We start from the raw sequence: 22,842 nt of genomic DNA, 5'->3' as shown, positions 1-22,842 counted from the left end.
ATATCTATGTAAGTTAAAATTAAAACTTTTTTTACATTAATCATGAAACTACTAACTGAATGCAACAATAAAATTATAAGACAAAAGCTTAAATTATGTTTTACGAAAATGAACTTTAATGTAACGGGATAAGACATAATTTCTCTAGGACGCTTGTGTAGCGAAAACTATTACAAATCAGCTTTGCTGTGACATCACGCACACATACGCAAGTTCCTTTATTTTAATTCGAATTTGACGTTCCTTTTTTAAAATCTAATATTATTTGCGTGTTATTTATGACAGCTGACATTTTTTTTAATCTTGATTAAAACGTGTTTCCCGCCAGCCAGTGATAATACCTGGGTGAACGAACTGAACGACCATAAACAATTTACATAATTTGAATGCATTTTTATCGTTTGTCTAGGTTAGATATAAGTCCGAGATAAAAGTAACAGCTGATTTCATTTATTTTCCAGTTAATTTAAAATATAAATACTTAATTGATTGAAAGGTGGCTTTAGCTTTTATCGAAGTCGTAATTTAGTAAAAAAGAGAATATAGTAGAGTCTAAAAATTTCTTGCTAACTTCAACTCTTTACTTTAACCTGTCAACTTTTATGAAAAAAACTGTAATTTAAAATTAAGCAGGATGTAGATAGTTTGATAAAAAAGTTGTATTTACTAAAGTTCACAATATCACGTCTTGCCCGATGTAACATATGGCCTCAGGTAGACGAAGAAAAAGAACAAAAAACGACGCGTAACCGGCTGACAGACTCAGACCTGACGGTAGAAAAAAAAGGAGACTCGACTCGAAAATACCGCAATGCCGTCTTATAAAAAATCGAATCAGTAGAAACTATATAAGTTTGTAATTACAATCTGTTAGTTATAGAATAGCGTATAGAATAAAAAATAGTTGGTAATAAAAATTGAATAAATGTGTTTCCTTATTATTGCTAAATTATCAATGAAATTAATCTAATTTAAATTAATTTTTAAGTAATAAATTAAAATATGAAATTGCACAGCGCCATCTATTGTTGAATAGACTTGCCTTACTGATTGAACCGAAAACTTTTTTGCTTTTTTTTAATACCATCTAGTGTCAAAAAGCGTACGAATTCAAACGTTTTTTTCAAGAGTTTCAATTAATTGTCGCCATAGCCCCTAGATGGCGGTTATACAAATTAAATGAATTCTTTGAATCCTTATAATATAGTATTCTTAAATAATAAAATACATGCGAATTGAAAACCTCCTTCTTTTAGAAGTCGGATAAAAATGTTACGAATTTCATACATAGTTCAAAAACATCATTAAAGAATAAGAAAAAAAAAATATTTAAGTAATAAGTACGATAGAAATATTTATATTTTTGGGTTTACAATAAAAATATATGTTGCAGCCTTTTCAGATCCTAGGTACAAATTTCAACTAACAATTACTACATTTCTCTTTCAACTATAGTACGGTATATATAATTAATTATTTAAAAGAAATGCAACTAGTGAGTACAACTTTAATTAAAATCCCTCATCTCGATATAAGATAAAGTACTGGTTTTATTTACAACAGCTTCCCGTAGTTAAATCTATGCAGATATTATATATTATCTCTTATCTGATACATCTTAATGGTTAATTAGAAAACAACCATAAATAGTAAAGATTTCCAGTTTGTAGCAATGCAATTAAAAATATAAAGTGCATTGATTTACTTTTAAACCCTTCGTACACAAGTTCACATAACATTTTATGGTTGTGTCGCGAGAGTCGCTTTGCTCCGTACACACAGCGTTGAATCGTCGACGCGAGTCGTCTATACGATCTTGTAATAACAGTGGTAGAACCCGCTCTAACATATCCGCACGAATTGGCCCGTCAAGTGGAAGTAATTCCAAGTACAGTCTGATGAGTGTGCGTCCTTATTTAAGTTCTCTTTCCTTCCCACCCTTTATAAGGAAAGGATGGGAAGTGAAGGTGGATTTTCCGGGTGAGGGGGAAAAAAATCTCTTTCTGTGCTTCCCCTCCTCCGTCGATTAAAGGTAGGCAGCGCATCTGTAATTGCGGATATCTATGGGCAACAGTCGTACGCTATTTTTGCGATTTCTGGTGGCCTCTAGCCTGTTTGCGACCTTATAATAAAAAAACGGTCAGTCAGTCACTTTAAATGGCTTTTAACCGCAATTAAAGCGTTTTGTATAATAAATATTTTCTTACTTTAAAATTCGAGATAAATTTTCTTTTTATATATTTAGGTCCTAAAATTTTTGTATTGCTTTAGTATAAGTTGCTTAGACGGCTATTTAAATGCATAAAAGCTTGTCTTCCAATCATTTGTTCGTCTTCCTGTTTTGTATTGAAGCGTAGGTAATTGGCCAAATGGGTCAGTAAGGGACAATGCGGTGCTATTGTGTTATAATTCAGGATCTAATCGGTATTATAAAGACATCTGTTATATTACTGTATTGTTCGTTTCATTTTAAAATTCTAGTTTTTATTTCGTATATTTCAATCTAAAATTATGTAGAGATTTGTCAAATTCATCGTTATTTTATGAAAACTATGAGATAAATTTAAATAATATCTTACTTCTTACTATCTTACTAATATTATAAATGCGAATGTTTAGATGGATGTTTGTTTGTTGTATCTCCAGTACGGTTGAACGGATACTGATAAAATTTGGCATGGATTTAGAACATACTCTGGAAGACACACAAAGGCTACTTATTTTTTATAAATCCGCGCGGAGGCGCGGGCGGCAGCTAGTTGTACATTAAATAAGCCGTAGCTATTTTTATATATTTGAGTAATAATATATTTTATAATATATAGCATATAGCGGACCCGACAGACGTTGCCCTGTCTACATGTCTTTAATTTGAATAAATTAATATGAAGTTAATATTTGATGAAAATTGTGAATCTAAACCATTACCTTGAACACACACAAAAAATTTCATCAAAATCGGTCCAGTCGTTTGAGAGAAGTTCAGTGACATACACACGCACAGAAGAATTATATTATATATATATAAAGCATTTTACCAACGTTAATTTGTGATTTTAGAAGTTTTACCAAAACATGTGTATTTTTATATAAGAAAAATTCTTAGGGGAATATTAGGACAAATTATTTATGATTTAAAAAATGCTGGTTGAAAATATGTACTGAAAAAAAAAGAAAAAAGCAGCTTATAGAGTATGAACTATTTTAAAATGAAAAGATGGTGAAAATTTTTTTTATATTTTTTATAAGAATTATTATATTGTAACCTCTGCCCACCTTGATTGTCTCGCATTATTGTAAATAGAAGGAAAAGCATGTAACATGTTATACTTAGGTCACTAAATACGAAAGTAAATGTTATCAAGGCGTTTTAAATCTAAAAAGTCAACAAGGACGTATTTATATTGGTCAAAGGAACAGGCTCTGACCTTCATTTTATTTTCTTTTCTTATACATACACGATACTCTTTTGCTTTTATTTAACCCTAGTACCAATTTTGTAAAATAAAACAACCATTCCAGACGATTGATTTTAACGCCATCTATTATCAAATACAAAAACTAACAGTGTAAGTGCTGCCAAAGTTTGTGAAATCATACAATTCAACCTTCGCCTACTTTATGTTATCCTGGTACTCGGTCTTATATTAGACGACCGAGTCCGGACCTGTAACCGATGGACAAGGACGGATATATATCACTTTAGTGTGTGGAAGCGAGAGAGATGTGCCAGGAACGTACTAAATAGAAATTGGTGTAAATCTGGCCCTGTGTAATACGCATTTTTTTTTGCTTATCTCCATTTAAAATTGACCAAAATGCATTATTAAATTAAATTATTGGATTGAATGAAAGAGTTTGCGTAAGAATGGAGTGAACTCAAATAAGACGGCTGATAGTAAAGAACAAGAATAAGATGACATTTTCAAATGAAATTAAATTTATAATTTTAAATAGGTCCTTAGTATCGCGTGTCTGATTCAATATTTCACAGAGCAAGGGGTAATTCGCGTTGATTTATACGCGTGTTAATATTACGCACTAGTTCAGGGCTATTTAAAGTTTAGCCTAAGGTCATATTAAGTAGTCCTGTCCAGTGTTTTTTAAAGTTTCCTGGCAATCTCTTTGAATTCTCGATTAATTTACCAAACAAAATGTTTTTCAAACGTTCTGAACTCTAAAGATTATGATGAATTTTTGGCAGAGAAAGAAGGTTAGAAAATCTAAAAATTAAATTTTAAAATTTTTCGTTTTTAACAAAACTTTTTCGTTATTTGACTTTGAAATTGCTATGCATGCATTCAACTAGTAAAAAAAATATTGATTCGTTGTCGTACGTCGCACTTTATTTACGGGCCGTAGTTTAGCACCCCTGTACTGGACGACCATCACAGGTCGACATCTCAGCTGATTGCATTAGCTACGCGTTCTTTTATTGTGCTTTCTAGTCATTGCATTTACTGGATTTTACGGCTTTTAATATTGATAAAAAGCTGAAGACCAAATATTTTTAATCGGACAGGATTAATTACTGCTGAAACAGATAAAAAATGTTAAAAACAGAATAAAATATGTTATATCTTCTTAAAAATGAGGTATTGACTTGATTACAAAAACTTATTATTCTTGCAAATAAATTCTTAAAAGTTTAATTTTAAAAGCTTTCATAATGTACTTTAAGCCATAGATTAAAAATTAAAAAAAATTAAGAGAAAAACACTGGTAAATAAATTTAACACTAAAGAAAAAAATAGTGACCTAAGAATGCTGGCATTACAGAAATCAGTGCTCAACCAAAAATTAAAAATAAAAGCACACCAGAGCTCTATCAGGTTCTAAGCGAGGAATCCAACTTAACACAGTCTGACTTTGACCCTCGAGGGGACCGGTCGTGTGCTCACTTAGTAACTTAGTCGTAACTTAACTCGAACTTCAGTGAAGTGATTTAAAAAGGTTTCGTGTTGCAAATGTTTAGAAGTGTTTTATTATCTTTTAGTGTTAAAATATAGTTATTAAATGGTTTTTTAAAGCTAATATATTATGTACTAACTTAACTACTTAAAGTTTTGCACTTTCACTGATGCTAATCATTGTATATAGTCAATTGCAAATAGTTCATATAATAGTTCTCTTAATTTCTAATTCGCAATATAAATTATTGAGTAACTAGCTGTCGCCCGCGACTCCGTCTGCGCGGGATTTAAAAAAAAACTAAATTAATAGCCTATGTGTTTTTTCAGACTTGGCTCTACATTGAGCCGTATGACCATAGGTTCTCTATTTGAAAAGTTTAATACCAAACTTATTTTTATGAAAATTTCTTTTATTTTATGTTAAATCTTACTAATATTATAAATTCGAAAGTTTTAAGGGGATCAATGTTTGAATGTATCTCAGCAACGGCTCAAGGGATATTAATGAAATTTGGCATAGATGTAGAACATAGTCTGGAAGAACACATACGCTACTTATTACGCATTATTTTAATTCGGCGCGAACAGAGTCGCGGGCTACAGCTAAATTAAATAGTAAAAAAAGATACTAAAGTGAACACTAGATTTTATTATATTTTTTAAATTTATCTTTTAATTAAAATTGATATTTTACGGTTTAATTCTTTTAAGTTTATAAAAGATTTATAAAGCTTTTTTATTAGTATTCCTTATTTTATCCATAGCAAAAAATGCAAGACGCTATTTATAATTTAAAAATTAATTATGAATTATGATAGAATTTCACCCAATTAACGACAAGTATTATAAAATTCATTTTTGTATTTAATTTTTATTAAAATTTAACACAAATTGGATAGTATTAAGAATTAAAAAAAAAGGTTTAATTGAAACGAAATAAAAATGCACTCCCCTAAAGAAAGGAACAGAGTTATTATTATAACAATAAAGAATAACTCGACTATAATCATGAATAAAATACTTTTAGACGTCACGATTTTTAAATCGTTAAGACATCGTATCGAGGAGTTGTATCACAATTTTTTTTTGTAAATAAAAGAAAATTATTTTATACTTTTACAAATATTATTGTTTTATGTCGTAAGGATAAAGTTAAAAATGTGTATATTAAAGGAAGTTTGAAAATAGCGCCAATGATCGAGAAATTGAGGAGTAAAAGATTAGCGTGGTATGATGATATAAGCTAAAATGAGATTGAATGTGGACGGCTACAAAGGTAGAGGAAGATCAAAAAAAGTATGGAATGACTGTGTGATAGAGTATATGCGTAGGAAGGGGGTAGACTCGGATATGACGGCTGATAGAGATGTATGGCGGAGTAGTATATACTATGCCGACCCTCGATAGGGTTAAGGGCAGGTTGATGATATTGTTTTATGTCGTATGTACTAAAAATATAAATTTATCATACTAATATTATGATTTGTTAAATATCTCCAGAATGGTTAGATTGGATCTCTCTGAAATTTGGCATAGATGTTGAACATAGCTTGGAAGAGCACGTAAGCTACGAATATTTTTTTATAATTCCCCGCGCGGACTGTTTATTACATGAATTTTATGACACAAAATTATTTTTAAGCACAATATTTATTTTAAAACAACATAAGATCGACATCAAAGTCTAGTGATAAAAATAACGATATTTATAAGTTTGCTTGATTTATTATAAAATTAAATTGTTTTTATATTTTTGTCGTGTCGTTACATTAAATGGGATTATTCAGCTTCCCACAAAGGAATTAGTTACGCTTTTGCGTTGCTATTGTGTTCAATAAATTGAAAATTATAAGGGATGGTCGCCGACGAGTGCTTGGGAATTTTTATTGTATACAATCCGTATCAAATTATAGATTTAAAAAGGCAAAATTATCAAACATTTAATCCATAAAGCTTACTCGTTCTTATTATTGCTTATTTTTCTTTCAAAATATAAAATAAAATTTTATAAAATTAAAATTATCTTGGAATAAACGAATTTTATCGAGAATCAAATTAACTACTTTCAATTTAAATATAAAAATTCACTTTAAAAATTACGTATTTTAGTTATTAACACATACGTCACTTTGATCACCGGTGACCGGATCCCTGCCTGCATTTAAACGCCGCGTAGGGCTTGTGACCTCATGAAGTTTTTTTTTATTATCTGCGGAACCCAGCTTCTGATTGAACCCTAAACTATATATTTTGAAGATTGGACATTACGCATTTATTTCCAGCAAAAAGTTTTTAAGTGATTATTTTCTACTTATACTTTGGCGTTTAACGTGTTAAGATTATTTAAAACGTATAAGGTAGGCAGTGTGTTATAAAATAGGAAGTTTACGCCATAAACGTCTTACAATATTGCAGATTTATTGCATACTCTAATATATTACTTAATTTGTAAAACATTATGAGGGTAGTAACAACTCTGTAATAAGATATTTATAGAGCTGTTACAGTAAAATTCAGAAAGATTCTTGTTACAATGGGTATTCACTGCCGTAACACAGTTTGATGTAACAATGTCTGCTGTTACACGTTTGCCGTAACACTGTTTGCCGTAACACCGTTAGCCGTAACACCGTTTGCTGTCACACCGTTCGCTGTTCACTATCTGCGGTTTGCCGATATAATAGTAAATTAACCTAATTATTTTTATTAGATGAACGAAGCGGATAAATTTTAATTATAAAGTTATTAAATCCTATGAAGTGACCGAAAGTAGCATTTATTAAGTATAGAATTAATTAAAAATCGATTAAAATAGTATTAGGATTTTTGTTGTCCGCTATATCTTTGCTTTTAATTACTCTCCAGGCGCCTAATAGAATATCTTGAGACACTCTTAATAACATATATCTTTAAATATGTTCAGAATCTAGATTTTTATCATACTATGTGGAACTTTTTTGTGGATTAAGGGTATCTTATACGTATTGTATGTCCGATTGTATTTTTATAGTCCGTGTATGGCAGTCCTAATGTTACAATAATTACGATGTGATTTTATAGAACATGGTTTATAAAATAATTAATTAAAAAGTATAAAAGTGGGAAGTGACAGTGTATAATGTGAGAGAGATGATCATTTTGTGACGTCAGCAACAAGATGGCGTCCAGTTCGGTTTTTCGTTTCCTCGTGCTTCTATCACTAGTGTGGCTGATTGCCGGCAATGCTACAAGGAAGAGACGGGAGCCCTGGACTAATGGCAGTTGGTTGTAAGTAATTTTAAACAACTTTTATTACTGTTGTGTTCAACTTCATATTGTTATCCCTTTCATTCTCGTTGATAAAAACAGAGACAACATGTTTCAATATAAATGTCAATTCAATCGCAAATGTGAAGTAATTAAGAACACAATGAAGTATTATTTTCTCTTTCTATTCTCTTTAAAACATAGAGATGACAATATGTAACATTTACTCTTTGATAGTTACTAGGGCTGCCTTTTTAAATTCGAATGTAGCAACCCTAGTGACATGTCTAGACTGGCGCGCACAGGTGGCATAGTCTGATAATAATAAGACCAATGTATTGAGTATTGTACATCAATATTGTATGCGCGTTGCAACTGCGTCCCTTTTAGCGAGATATCAAACCTTGTAGCATAATGTTAATATAATTTTTTCTCTTGATATATATTTAAGTTTATTAAAAAATATAAAACAGGAAAAGGAGTAGATAAATAGGTGGTAAGAAAATGAAGATTTTGGCTTTATTTTGAAATATTTTATGTTTTATAGCGTTTTGTACATCAGAGTAATTAATAGATTTAATTTGTTTACGAGATGGTTCCAAACATATGTCAACCGTTTATAGTCCGGCACCAAACATTTGTCAAAAGTTTACAGCGTGGCACCAAACATTTGCCAAATGATTTTAGATAGCTAGAACTACATTGCTAGCACATGTTATGCACATTTGTGTAAGGATCGATTCGGGGTAGATATTCATTCGGCAATCCGTACAGCCAGAACTGATATGTTAGAGATGTTATGCCGCTAAACACGAAAGATAGGGATATGTGATCCTGAAAACATATAATAATAACATTATGGTGAGTTTGTACTGCTTCGAGACATGTAAAAAACATCATATTTAATAGGTAAAGTGATTCGATTCGTATTTTTTATTAAATTTATTTTTAAATTATTCCTACAAGTGAAAGCAGGGATTTAGGATTATGTCGTTTCTATATTTCGATTCTTTGTCTTACTAGTACTATAAATGTGAATGTTTAGATGAATGGATGGGTATGTGGATGTTTGTTAGAAGGTATCTCCAGAACGGCTCAACAGATTTCGATGAAATGCGGCACATAGTCTGGAAGAACACATAAGCTACTAAGTTTTTTTTTAATTCCGCGCGGACAACTTCACGGCCAAAGATGATAATAAAATATTTAAAAACATATTAACATTTCATTTACCTGAAGAATTCCTCCAGATGTGATATATCCTCTACTGTGGGTGCTATCTATCATTATGAGTACATTGAATTTGGTTATCACATCGTTACTCTTTATGGTTTCCTGGTAATGAGAAAAAAACATTTATGAAAAGGTAGTGCGTATATTGTCATCCTCTCATTCTTTTTAGAAAAAAACAATATTATTCTAAACTCATTTTTGGCAGTGAAAACGCAACACTGAACAAACATTTGACAAATGTTTGGATCCACGCTGTAAATGTTTGCCAAATATTTGGATCCATGCTATAAATATTCGGCAAATTGATATTTCTCTTTCTCTCAAAGAGAATAAAAAGACAACGTGTTTTATGCGCATTGGTAACTAAAGCTATTATAAAAATATACCAACATTCTTGTCAGGATATGACAGAACTAAGTTAACGTCTTGCTTTGGGAATACCCAGGATTTGGCGCCGAATGTCAGCAACTTTGAATCTGAAAACAAAATAGCGATGATAAATCTATAGTGTATTGCTTTATTATGTGCTGGTGACACAATTCTAGTTCTCGTCTCCTTCCAACACTTTTTCAATAGGGAATGAAAAGGGATGTTAGCAAAGGAAAGTATAAATAGGTAAGGGATTTTTTCTTTTTATTGTTAATAGGCAACCTATTATTTAGTATAAATAAATTTAACATATATCAAAAGACAGGATAATAAGAAGCAAAGCTTCTGGTGGAGTTTGTCTAGTTTGACACGTAGTACTTATGATTATGTGTTATAATACTTAAGATATTTAAATAAAAATACTTAGGGGCTAGACAAAGTGCATTCGCTCCGAAGCGTACCTTCAAAAATGTATAAACAGTGGTAGAGTCCGCTTTAACATCTTCGCACGAATCGGTCCGGCTCGCCCGGAGAATACGACCACACAGAAAACAGGCGTGAAGTGAAAGCAATTCCGCGTTTCGTCTGATGAGTGTGCATCCGGAGGCCTAACTTAGTCTTCTTTCCCTACCCACCCTTATTCTTATAAGGAAAGGATGGGAAATGGAAGGGACTTTCCGGATGCATCCTCTCCTCCGTCGATTAAAGGTAGGCAACGCATATGCAATTATGTCTATGGGCAACGGCTCTAAAACGGCTGAACGGATCTCGATTAAATTTGGACTACGTATAGAACATAGTCTGAAAGAACACATAGGCTACACTTATTAAGTTTTTTTATATATCCACGCGGACCGAGTCTTGGGCGACAACTAATAGTAATATTTTATAAAAAATACTTACTATAGGAATCATTCCATGCGCAGTGATATTGTTTTAACGTCATATGAATTCTGCCATTTGTTATTTCATTTTCTGTATTATGTACACTATATGAGTCTTCCAATTCAACTATATTACTTGGGTATGACTGTACAAACACGATAGGCACAATAAAGAAAATTATACGCCAAAGCATTATAAAGATAAATATTTATAACCTTTAACTAACTGTTATAATTATATTTTATAACTAAAAGGTATAGTAGATTAAAAATATTATTGATTATTTTCTTGATAAATGCCATTTCAATTTATTTGATATCAGTGTGATTTTAATGAGGATAGATAAAGAATTACGTAAAATTACGGCATAGAGTCAGTGTTCAAAATGAAATGACGTAGATAATTAAAGCAGGAATGCTTCGTAATTCTGTGAAAATTTGTTTACCTTTCTAAGCTGACAATGGACGATATTTTTAAAACCAAATAAAGCTATTTTTTGCCATTATTTTGTTAGGCATTTGGATGCATAATCATCATTTAATGTTAATTATAAATAGAGATGGATGGATGTATGTTTGTTTGGAGGTAACTCCAGAACGGCTGATTGGATCTTGATGAAATTTGGCAAAGATCTAGAACCTTGTCTGGAAAAACACATAGGCTGCTAAAATTGTTTTTATAAGGAAATGATGGGATTTGGAGGTGAATTTGACAAAGGAGAGGACACATAGAAAGGGGATATATCCTCTTTCTGTGCGTCACCTCCTCCGTCGTAAAGGCATTCAACGCAACTGCTATTACTAATGCCTTTGGCAACGGTTGCTTAGTTATTTCGGCGACTTCAGGCTGCCTGCTCTTTTGCTATTAATAAAAATAAGAAAACTAGCGTTTTACTTTTTTAATGTTAACCTGTATATCGAATTAGTCGGCGTGTATGAAATTTCACGATGTGTTTGTACATGATTTGGATGGGTGTTTGAAATGGGATATACACTCAAATCCAACTAAATTGGGGTAGAGTTTACGGAGATAAAATTAATAGGCACTACTCGAACAGGTACGAAACAAAAGAATACCGAATCCCTGTCATTATGTCTATTTAAATATTATTACAGGGTCATTATGTTCACGCCTCACTACGCATAGAGCAGGGATATCTATAGAGTTGTTATTACTTCTTATTAATTTCTTATTTAAAAAAAAGAATTTTAAGGATTACTTACAATATAATCTAACATTTTTTTTATTTACGAAAATATATTTTTCTGGTATTGAAAGTTTACAAATTCTAAGGTTTCCGTGAATCTTAAATAAATTGGTATACTTAAATTCTAAATAGTCATCAGCTGATATTATTGAGCGACGAGCCGCGTCCGCGAAATAATACCAGTACCACTCATCCTGATGATGGGCCCCCGATGGGCTCGAAATTAGTCTGTGCCGCCACGGGACGAATATACTTGAGTGTTTAGTCGTTTTTATATCATTTTAGTATAATGTCTCACGAAAGTTTGAATAATTTAATAAACAAAAAGTGTTTAAAATCACTAAATTAAAATTAATTTTTAATTTAAATATAGTGGTATAACAACTCTTATTAAATACAAACCCTTATAGGTAAAATAAGACCCACATAAATAGTCTTAAGTTTTCAGAAACTGATATAAAGAATATATCGTTTTTGTTTTTTTCTTATTCTATAGTTTAATTTATCTACGTCGGTGCGTTATCGTTATTTATAGCTGTAGAAAGCAACATCTTAATTAGTTTACAATAAGACTAAAACATTAGGATTGCCTTTTGAAAAACTTAAAATATTTTAATCAATTGTGTAGTAAAATACCGTACATATTTAAGTTATTCAAAATAATAATATATTTGGTGAGTAAACATCGTCAGTATATGTTTCATTATAAATATATGTATAAAAAAGTCAGCATTGTAAAGATATTAATTTCTTCTAGTTTCTTCTTTTATCCCTTTTTCAATATTTTGGTTTCTTGTTTTCAAAAGCTTCCTTATGAATTATTTTGTGCAATATTTTGCATTCGTATTATCTTGCTATTATTTCGTGGTAGGAGTTGAGCCACTTTTTTACTATACAGTGTATAATATAATGTGAAAGAAATAAAATAACAGGAAATAATAATTATAGAAAATTAAAAGCTTACATTGAATTATTGCAAAAAATCGTTTATTCCTACGCCATATATTTCTACAGTAAAATTGTAACCACTCCACATAGCACTTCTTAGATGTACATTTAAATACGTGTAACCAATCCCACCGTAATCAATTTCAGCCGAAGCACCATTGTCTAGATTGTCTATTATATTAATAGACGTAATTAAATTGCCCCCTTCCTCATTATATTTGGGGAAAGCGATGTCCTCACTTCTTATAAAATAAGGTCTTTTAACATGGTCACTTCGATGTAACAATCTGTCATTCACGAAACGAGAACCTTCGAAAACACTTTCCGATATTATTCTATCCGTCGTCATAATTATGACAGTGAAAAGGAATAAAAAAATACGTTCTGACATTTCAAATTTCGAATAAAAAAATTTGACGTTTATCTGTCACAGCACTATTAAATATTTTTCGTTCACAATTAATAACGAATTTCGAAGACGTTTTTTTTTAATCTGTTGCAACACTATTATTAGTAATGTTTCGTGAACAAATGAATTTTGTTTTAGTAATTTAAAGACGCATTACCAACGTCACTGATGCGTTTCAAATATTTTATCAATGTTTGAACTATCAGGTTATAGATAAAAATATGATAAGATACACTTTAAATTAAATGTACGATTTGATAAGACAACTAATGGCTTAGTTATAGAAACCACAAATGTCATTGAGAGGATAAAAGAAAAATTTAAAAAATTGTTACTTAATATTACAATAAGGGAATATGACAATCTGTATGAAATATCTTAAGGCAAGGATGCTGGCTTAGAGGTCAAGCACTTGACTTGCAATCTGCAGGTCCTGGGTTCGAATCCCGCCATGTACCAATGGGTTTTTCGATTTACATATGTTCATTTATCCTACGTTCTTACGGTGAAGGAAAACATCGTGATGCAACCTGCACATATCTGAGAAGAAATTCAAAGATATGTGTGAAGTCAACCAACCCGCACTTGGCCAGCGTGGTTGACTATGGCCTAATCTCCCTTATCTTAGGGTATGCTCCGAGCCTTTAGTGGGGAGTATTTACAGTCTAATTATTCTGACATTAGAATAAACTACAATAGAAATGTTTATAAATATTTTAATTTAATCTACCACATAACGATATATACAATGAGTTGTACACTTATATATTTATTTTATGTACTTACATTTATAAAAAAAAACTACTATACTATTAATTTAATAATAATATATTCTACATCTTTACTTATTCGCTTAACCATTTAAAACAAATGAAAAACAAATTAAGAACAATTTAAAATAAATTACCCACCAATTAAGTACGTATAAATATCGAGATTTAAAACCAAATGTTACCAAACGACAAAATGGTGTCGAAGGGAATACTGTTTGCTACCATTTGCATTTTCTACCTAGCAACACTGGTTCTAGGGAACGGAGATTTGACAGTTGGCCACACATACGGCGCGCAAAAGATACATCATGAGATTTACACCAAAAAGGGTTTGCCGTTACAAAAAAGAGTAGAAGAAATTGAAATAAAGGCGCCAAAGAATAAAACCATTCAAGCGGTTGTTGTAAAAGATCTAAAAGGTAATGGAGAGAGTTATATCAAGAGGGGAGGAATTGGAATGGACAGTGTTACTTTGAAATTGAAAAGTGAAAAAGGTCATGGATTTAAATTTTCTGTTGATGTTTACGCGTAAAATATTATAAATGTGTAAATAAAATAGAAAGATATGTATTATTTGTTTTCTATTCTCTATTATAATACTGCACTACGAAACAAATACTTTATTTAATACTACTATCGCCCGCGACTGCGTTCGCGCGGTTATAAACTTAATAAGTATTGGGTTCTTCCAGACTATTTTCTATGTTAAATTTCATAGAGATTAGTTGAACCGTTCTGGAGATACCTTTAAACCAACATCCATCCATCCATCTATTAACAAACTTTGACTTTTAGAATATTAGTAAGAAAATATTCTTAAATATTTTAATAATTTATAAAGTATCTTAAAACGTCTTCTCATACGAAGTAATATAGTTAAACAAAAATATTCCATAATATAGTTGTTTTGTTTTTTTTTTAATTTGTTCTACTGGACTGCTCTTTACTGTATTTATTTAGTATTTCTAGGTAATACAAAAGAATCTTATTATTAATATATATATATATATATCAATGGCTGTTTGTTTGTCTCGCTAAACCTCGAGCAGGCTTAACAGATTCATCTTATCTTGATTTTAATATGTTCGTGGAGGTCTATTGAATGTTTAAAAAGTGAGAAAAATTCGAATAATTACCGGGAACTTATTAAGCTTTTTTAATTCCACGCGGACGGAGTCGCGGACGATAGCTACTATGATAATAATTTTCCCAGACTGAGTAATTAATAGAGACGTCCAAACGTTTGCACAAACTATTCAGTCTAGCCGCCTGGCCACAGTAGAGCATTATTTTAATTAATTGTGTACATAAAATATATAAAACCTACCTTATTTTAAGGGAATAGAGTTGATAATAAAATGGCAACACCGCAAATGGACCAGTCATCGATAGTAGTGACCTCTGTCCTTCTGCTATCCTGGTTGATATAAACAGATACTCAGTTAAAGTGTATTAAAATGTTAAGGCTCGGTTTACATGGGGATTGAGGTTTTTTTTTATTTTATCATCTCCCTGTCCTTATCCCGTACCCTGTCACGTAGAGTCGGCGACTTGAGTCTTAATTAGTAAAAAATTATGTGAAAATATAAAAAATAAATGCTTAAATTTCTTTGATCGAGTACATAGAGGTTGTCTGTTCGCCTGTTTCCTGTTTTAGTCAATAACACTTTTTCAACAGACATATCCAATTGTGACATATATACTAATATTATAAAAAAAAGATTTGTATTTTTGTATGTAGGTAACGAAAAAACTTTAAAAGTACTAGACCGATTCAAAGTGTCTTTGCTATTAGAAACCTACACTATCACAAAGTACAGTAAGTATTATAATAAAGACCGTAGATATTTATTAGTTTTTTAATTCAGCGCGGCCGAAGTCGCGGAAAAAGCTAGTATAAATCATTATATAAATATGAATTATTATGTTAACTATGTTTTCTATACAAAAAAAACTTAATAATCAAAAACACCCTAATTTAGACTTTAAGTTAAGTTATTAAGTTTTTATCATTTTAAATTAAAAAATATTTTAATCTTCTTTTTGAAGTAAATTAAATCGTATCTAAGTGTAAACGTATCTTAAGAAGCCTATACGTAAATTTTACTGTTCTAAATACAAAAAATCTATTCGAACACATTTGACCTCGTATCAATTAGTATACAACTGTTGTTAAAACTCGATTGACGTATTTTTTATTAAATATCGATTTTAAATATGTCTTTAAAAATCATCTTCCTAATCAGTGCAGTTATAACTGTAGTTTGTTGCAAAAGTGTATTAGTTGGTCAAACTTATAATGAAAATAACCAATTGATCAAATTCGTTGAAGAAACGGTTTCAACGAACGCGATACCGTTTTTTAAACGTGTTACAGAAAAAGTGTATGAAGTTCCACAAGTTTATGGAAATGAAAAAATCAAAGGAATTGTTATAACCGATTTGGATAACGGTTTGGCACAACCGTCAATTACATTAGGCGGCCTTGGTTTTAAATTCGTCAATATCAAATTAAAAAGTGAAAGGGGTTCCGGATTCAATTTCTTAATTGAAATATACGTGTGAAATTATTTGATTTCTTTTTTAATTTTTAATGGCTTTCCTTACTTTATACCAGTACATAGTTAATGCCAGATATCGCTGGATATTAAATAAAAAACTTCACAGTTAATTCAATGAATGTGTATACTCTTTGGTTTCCATACTACATTTTGACCCTTTTTTAATCTATGATTTAATGCATTAAATTGATAATTAAACATTACATTTGTTAATTTAAAAATTACCTAGGATAAAAAAAACGAATCACTACTTGTTTATTCGTATATATTTATAAATAAATTATTGTGTTACTCATACCGACTACGTGATGTGGTCGAGTTACAAGGAAAAAACCAAATATGAGCTATATAAATGTTACCTACAAATCGCGGACTAACATCTGCGTATGACCCAGGCAAATCGTAAAGATTCAACAAATTGCATATTGAATTCATTCACAAATTGACGTGTTATACACTTTGTGAATTCCTGGGTTGTCATTTTCTATTATTATTGTAATATGTCGGCATTCAATGTTTTTTTTTAATATCATAAGGTGGCAAACGAGCAAGCGGCCACTTGAAATCGCTGATATAGCGAAGCGACCGTTGCCCAAAGACATACGCAATTGCATATGCGTTGCCTATCTTTAATCGACGGAGGAGAGGACGCACAGAAAGAAAATTCCCTTTCCATGCATCCTCTCATCCGGAAAGTCCACTTCCACTTCCCATCCTTTCCTTACAAGAAAAAAGGTGGGAAGAGAAAGAGGACTAAATTAGACCTCCGGGACCATTCAATGTCATCTGTATCCGACGGTTGCATTCTAAACAGGCGGAGTACACAATTTATCCGTGACATAAACGTGCATTAATCAACATAGCTTGTAGTAATTTGACCTCCTGACTGGCCTCAGCGACTCTACATATAAAACAGTCTCCATTTTAACTCCCAACAAAACACACGTGTTAAAATGAATTATAAAATTTTATTAGTATTTATTGCTTTATTATCTTTAGTTAATTGTAAAAGTGTTATTGTCGGACAGATTTACGATCATAATGGTATAGTTAGAAAAGTGTACGACAAAGTTGTGGAAACATCTGGAATACCATTAATAAAGAGAGAACAAGAAGTATATTTTGAATACCCACTAGGGGATCAGAAAATAAAAGGAATTGCTATCAAAGATTTGGAGAACGGACTCGCGGAACCTTCTATCAATCGTGGCGGATTGGGTTTTAACTTTGTTAATATAAAATTGAAAAGTGAACGTGGTTCGGGATATAAATATCTCATTGAAATCTACGCGTGATATGTGATGTGTTTTGTTTTATTATTAAAATAGACTGCTTTTAAAAATTTTTGTTTTATTAATATCCAGTTCATATTTATTTTAAAATAGGTTTTAAATATTAATTTCTTTTTAATATGTCTTTTGAATATGTGTAACAATAAAATATAGAGTTATGTCTATTTTTGTAACTTTTTGTAACATCCCATTTACTTTAGATACTAGCTGTAGCCCGCGACTCCGTCCGCGCGGTAATAAAAAACCGTAGTAGGTTAAGTGTTCTTCTAGACTATGTTCTAAATCTATGCCAAATTTCAGCGAGATCCATACAGCGGTTTTTGAGATAAATTCAAACAAACATACATCAATGCAGTCGCATTTATAATATTAGTAAGACTAGCTATTGCCCGCGTCTATGTCCGCGCGGAGTTGAAAACTCAATAGGTAGCTTATGTATTCCTATAAATAATTGTTCATTCTGGAGATACCTTCTAAACATCCATCTAAACATTCGCATTTATAATATTAGTAAGATTAAGTAATAAATAAGATTTGAAACTAATTTTTTTTGAATTAGTTACATACAAAGCTGTTATTACTTATGTAGTGAGTATTGCGCGATGAATTTTGTTTATCATAACTTGTTTCGTTAAAGTCAAAGATAACCTTTAACTTAAAAACGAAATAAAAAAAGTTTTTCCAGATATTTTATAATAACATTATACATATTAGTACAATACAATAGTAAATGAGATAAAAAATAATATTTAATTAAACTGTATAATTTAGGAAGTAATATTATTATTATACTAGCTGTCGCCGCGCCTTTGTGTTCTTTCAGCCTATGTTCTACATCTATGCCAAATTTCATCGATATACCTACAGTCATTCTGGAGATACCTTCAAACAAACATCCATCCATCTATACATTCGCATTTATAATATTAATAAGATCTTAACAAAGAGTGACATTAACCTCTCGGTACTTTACCTACAGTCATATGCAGTTAAGGACATAAATTTCCTACACATGTACTATACCCAGATAAATTAAGCTAACAATGCGATTAAGTTGAAAACTTGTATAGCGATATACTTAAGGAATTATAGATCTTGTTGTTTGATCCTAATTGGGAAGGGAATTTAATTCTTTAACTGTGTACTAAATGCGTTGTGCTCAGAAAATGATGTCACTCGAATAACCTTCTTAGATCAGTTTTCCTCTTTCCTTATAAGCGAGATATGACTCTATGAATACGTCTTACAATCTTTTTATTTACAGAGGATAATTTGTTTTGTTTTAACTGTTAGGAAGAAAATCCGACACTGTGTCCGTGTACTGGCACAGCACTAGTCTTACTAAAATGTCGATGTTTATGTCCCCTCACTAATCATTCTGACACTTGACTTTGTAACGAAAGCAAGTCATTCGCCCCAAAAAATAGTTGGCAACCATAACAATAAAAAATAAAAAAAGTTACAATAGATTTTCATTGTTTTTAATTAAAAAAAATACATAAACATGCCAGTATGCAAACTTAGTAGTTTTAAGTTTTGATTAAAATAAATAAATAAAGGATGGAAGGTTATAAACATGTTTTACTAATATTTTCTAGGATACATTTCTGGATAATAAGCTGCGCCTTTACTAAAGTATTGCGCATTGGGATTGTTTGTAAAAACTTCGATTTCAAATTTATAACCTCTAAGAATTGACGGACTCTTCAAACCAATAGTGACACTCTTCTCTCCAACACCACCGCTCTCTATATAAGCTTCTCCATCCTTGTCATCCCTTAAATCAGTGACAAAGACAGCTGATATCACTTCGTTTAAAGGCGCGTTTATTATGACGTCATCAGTCCTCTTCCATAACGCGGGATCAGCTTGTTTAATCTCACTGTATATTTTCTTCGATTGTGATGAAGTGAATCCCAAACGAATATCGTTGCAGTTCGCATAGGAACTGACGTATACTAAGACGATAATTGCTTGACAAAGTTTCGCGTACATTTTGGTAGTACGAATTACGTAGCACTGATCTTACTAGAATAATTGTACTCACTTATATAATCTGGGAACAAACAAGTGTAGTGATATCATAGTGACCATTTAAAGATTCATGTTAATACGTTAAAAATATGATTGACGTATAAAGTTGTGTACACATAGAGCATGTTTTTTTAATGGCATGAAACGACCAGTAACAAAAATAATAATCTGTAAATTTAATAAAATTGGATTGTATGTGATATAAAAACATATTTCGCAAATGTAATTTATTGGCGATAACTATAACGAATAATCCATTTTTTTTTGTCCGTCTGTCCGTAAATTTACATTACAATATTATATCCGATACAGCTGTAACTTAGGATACTTTTTTCTATACAGCGCGGACTAAGTTACTGGAGCAAGTTACTGGCATTCGCTAGTAAAAAAATAATCTCCAGCTTCAAGAAAAGACTATGTAAAATCCATTTAATTATGACCTTGAGAAAATTTATTAAGGTTTTTTTCGACCAGAAACAGATTTACAATGTAGCAGCCTATCTATTTTTGGAACGACAGAATTAAAAAAAAATTAAATGATTATTTTATAATATTAAAATTCTCTCAAATTAAAACTATTCTGTTTTAATGATTCAATTGAAATAAATATGTATTTTCATGAACACAATAATGTACACTAAGCTTAATTTTCAATTATATATCGCCATCTAATTTTCTACAGAAATCACATCCCATATGAATGTTGAATCATCTCATAATACTTTGTAAAACAACTGACGCTACGTGTTAAAATTGATTAATTTTTTTTTATCTCGATCCTTCATCTATTTATATCACGTATAAAGAAGAAACTACGAAGTATATTTGGAAAATCTAATTTATATAAAAAAAAAATTTCGGTATAATTATAGTAAGAGGTGCTAATAGAACGGATATTCGAACACAAAATCCAAATAAGTTTACTTCCTTTAATTTGTATAGTCAAACAAACGGACAGAAAGATTTTTGAAATATATACATATATATCTTACTAATATTATAAATGTGAATGTTTAGATGGATGGATGTTTGTTTGAAGGTATCACCAGAACAGCTATACGAATCTCGATGAAATTTGGCATACATATAGAACATAGTCTGAAAAAACACATAGGCCATTTTTAATTCAGCGCAAACGGAGTCGCGGGCGACAGCTAGTATAAATTTATTACATCAACAAACTTTACTACACCCTTTATTACTCATTCACAGAAATGACATATTCACATAGAGCTGTTAATTGTAAAAATACACAAATACGTATAATACATGTTTTTTCTGCTCCATTTAGTTCCACACGGTAGTACGTAATGGTCGCTAAGATGAGAATTTTAATATTTGTCGTGTTATTATTATTATCTGTGACAAATTCCCATGATTTATTTCTGGGATATCCTGACGTGTCTTCGAAATTAATTTATAGTAAAATACATCAAGAAAATCCAGCGATATGGGTTCGTTCGGAAACCTTCACAGTGAACTGTTCAAGAAATGAAATTATCAATGCTATAAAAATAGTTGACTTGAGGGATGATAAATGGGGCGAATGTTATATAAAAGGGGGTGGGATTGGACAGAAATTTGTCAAAATTGAACTTGACAGTCCCAGTGTATTCCGCGGATACAACTTTTGGGTGGAAGTGTACGCTATTCAGACGAGCTATTTCATGTACAATCATGGTAAAAAGTGACTATGTAATTATTTTTATTTATTTTTACTTTGTTTATTAAATTTATTTTAAAATATTGTGCGTTTTATTACTGAAATCTGTTGATATTGAATAAATTGTTAGTCGCTATTATGTCTTAGGTCTTCATGACTTCAATTTCTTTATTTCGTTGTTATTTACCTTATCAGAAATCTCAGTATCTTTCTACGTCCCTTTTTGTCATTTTTACCATACATCGAAAGGGAAAAATCATAACCCTTATAGTTAACTTGTGTCGGAGGCCAAGACCCACTTTGGGTCGATGCGCCAGCGGAGTAAGTATAGTTAACTTTGTTTCCCGTCCGTCTGTCAAGACCCTTGCTTGGAAGCTACCCAATCTTGAAGGTATCAAGCTGGAATCTTTTTCTTTTAAAATGGTACAGGAATTGCGTGTAAATGGAAGTCGAATTGTCGGTCCGTAAAATGGACCTTAAGATTTATTATTATGTATAAAATGAATCTAAGCTCTGACCAAGGTCGTAATTAGAACGACAGAAAACCTGTGTAGTATCTCTTTTCTATACTATCTGGTACCCGTGAAATACCACGACCACACAGGAGACAGGCGTGAAGTGGAAGCAATTCCGCGTTTCGTCTGATGAGTGGGCGTCCCGGAGGCCTAATTTAGTCCTCTTTCCCTGCCCACCCTTTTTGTGCATCCTCTTCTCCGTCGATTAAAGGTAGGCAACGCATATGCAATTGCGTATGTCTATAGGCAACGATCACTTCGCTATTCAGCGATTTCTAGTGGCCGCCCGCTCGTTTGCCACCTTATCATAAAAAAAGCCTGTGTAGGATGTCTTACGTTTTCCGTGGAAATTCTAAATAATGTTTACGTTTTCAAAGGAAGTTTCTAGCATATACATATAGATGTATGTATTAATGAGTTTGTTTGTTTGTTCGTCACGACGTAACGCGTACGTCTTGTGACACGTCAAGATCGTGATGGATATAGGATGGTTCTTTTATACGATTGTTTGTATACGCTATCTGGGGATAAGTTTATGTAACAAATAATAAGAAATTAAATTAAAATAAAACGTCGAATTGCAACTGCACACGTCTGCGAAGAAAGAGATGTGGTGTGAATCTGTTAAACGAACTGTAAAGTTACAATTATATCTACACTTAAAGTCACTTTAATGGTCACTAAAGAAGACCCTTAGTGTAGGACTTATATGAGAAATCTACTCTTACTGCTAAAGTAATTGTTAAACATGGCCGTTAAAAAAAGAGTTCCAATGCTTGCTTCACTATAGCATA

General features: G+C 31.4%; 2 protein-coding genes across 5 annotated transcripts in view; one reads left to right on the top strand and one right to left on the bottom strand.

The window, feature by feature from the left end:
- Positions 1-22,842, top strand: part of LOC106115251 (protein Wnt-5b) — a 42,976-nt gene that overhangs the window by 741 nt on the left and 19,393 nt on the right. Inside the window, exons 1-2 of one of the 4 annotated variants that reach the window (XM_013308579.1) lie at positions 4,807-4,953; positions 7,924-8,180. The exons of 2 other annotated variants lie outside the window; for them this stretch is intronic. In XM_013308579.1, the coding sequence (XP_013164033.1) occupies positions 8,071-8,180 (110 nt within the window). In that variant the 5' untranslated portion in view covers positions 4,807-4,953; positions 7,924-8,070. Of the gene's footprint in view, positions 1-4,806; positions 4,954-7,781; positions 8,181-22,842 lie in introns of those variants that run through there. One more of the 4 variants, XM_013308580.1, reaches the window with a different exon arrangement.
- LOC106115253 (uncharacterized) lies at positions 8,650-10,883 on the bottom strand. Its single transcript, XM_013308583.1, has 4 exons — positions 10,665-10,883; positions 9,783-9,868; positions 9,393-9,494; positions 8,650-8,993 (listed from the first exon to the last, which is right to left on the bottom strand). The coding sequence occupies exons 1-4, from the start codon at positions 10,837-10,839 to the stop codon at positions 8,865-8,867; spliced, it is 492 nt and encodes a 163-aa protein (XP_013164037.1). The 5' UTR covers positions 10,840-10,883; the 3' UTR covers positions 8,650-8,864.

This window comes from Papilio xuthus, unplaced genomic scaffold, assembly GCF_000836235.2.
Source record: "Papilio xuthus unplaced genomic scaffold, Pxut_1.1 DF827870.1, whole genome shotgun sequence".
In the NCBI taxonomy this organism is placed as follows: Eukaryota; Metazoa; Arthropoda; class Insecta; order Lepidoptera; family Papilionidae; genus Papilio; species Papilio xuthus.
The sequence above is the reverse complement of the archived record's forward strand: the minus strand, read 5'-3'. Positions and strand labels throughout refer to the sequence as shown.

What these genes read in the sequence shown, in the direction of transcription:
- LOC106115253 (XM_013308583.1), bottom strand. Translation starts at nt 10,839, where the DNA reads ATGCTTTGGCGTATAATTTTCTTTATTGTGCCTATCGTGTTTGTACAG. An exon ending in CGCATGGAATGATTCCTATA is followed by an intron (nt 9,869 to 10,664) that starts GTAAGTATTTTT and finishes TTTTGTTTTCAG; the next exon opens with ATTCAAAGTTGCTGACATTC. An exon ending in TGTCATATCCTGACAAGAAT is followed by an intron (nt 9,495 to 9,782) that starts GTTGGTATATTT and finishes TCTCATTACCAG; the next exon opens with GAAACCATAAAGAGTAACGA.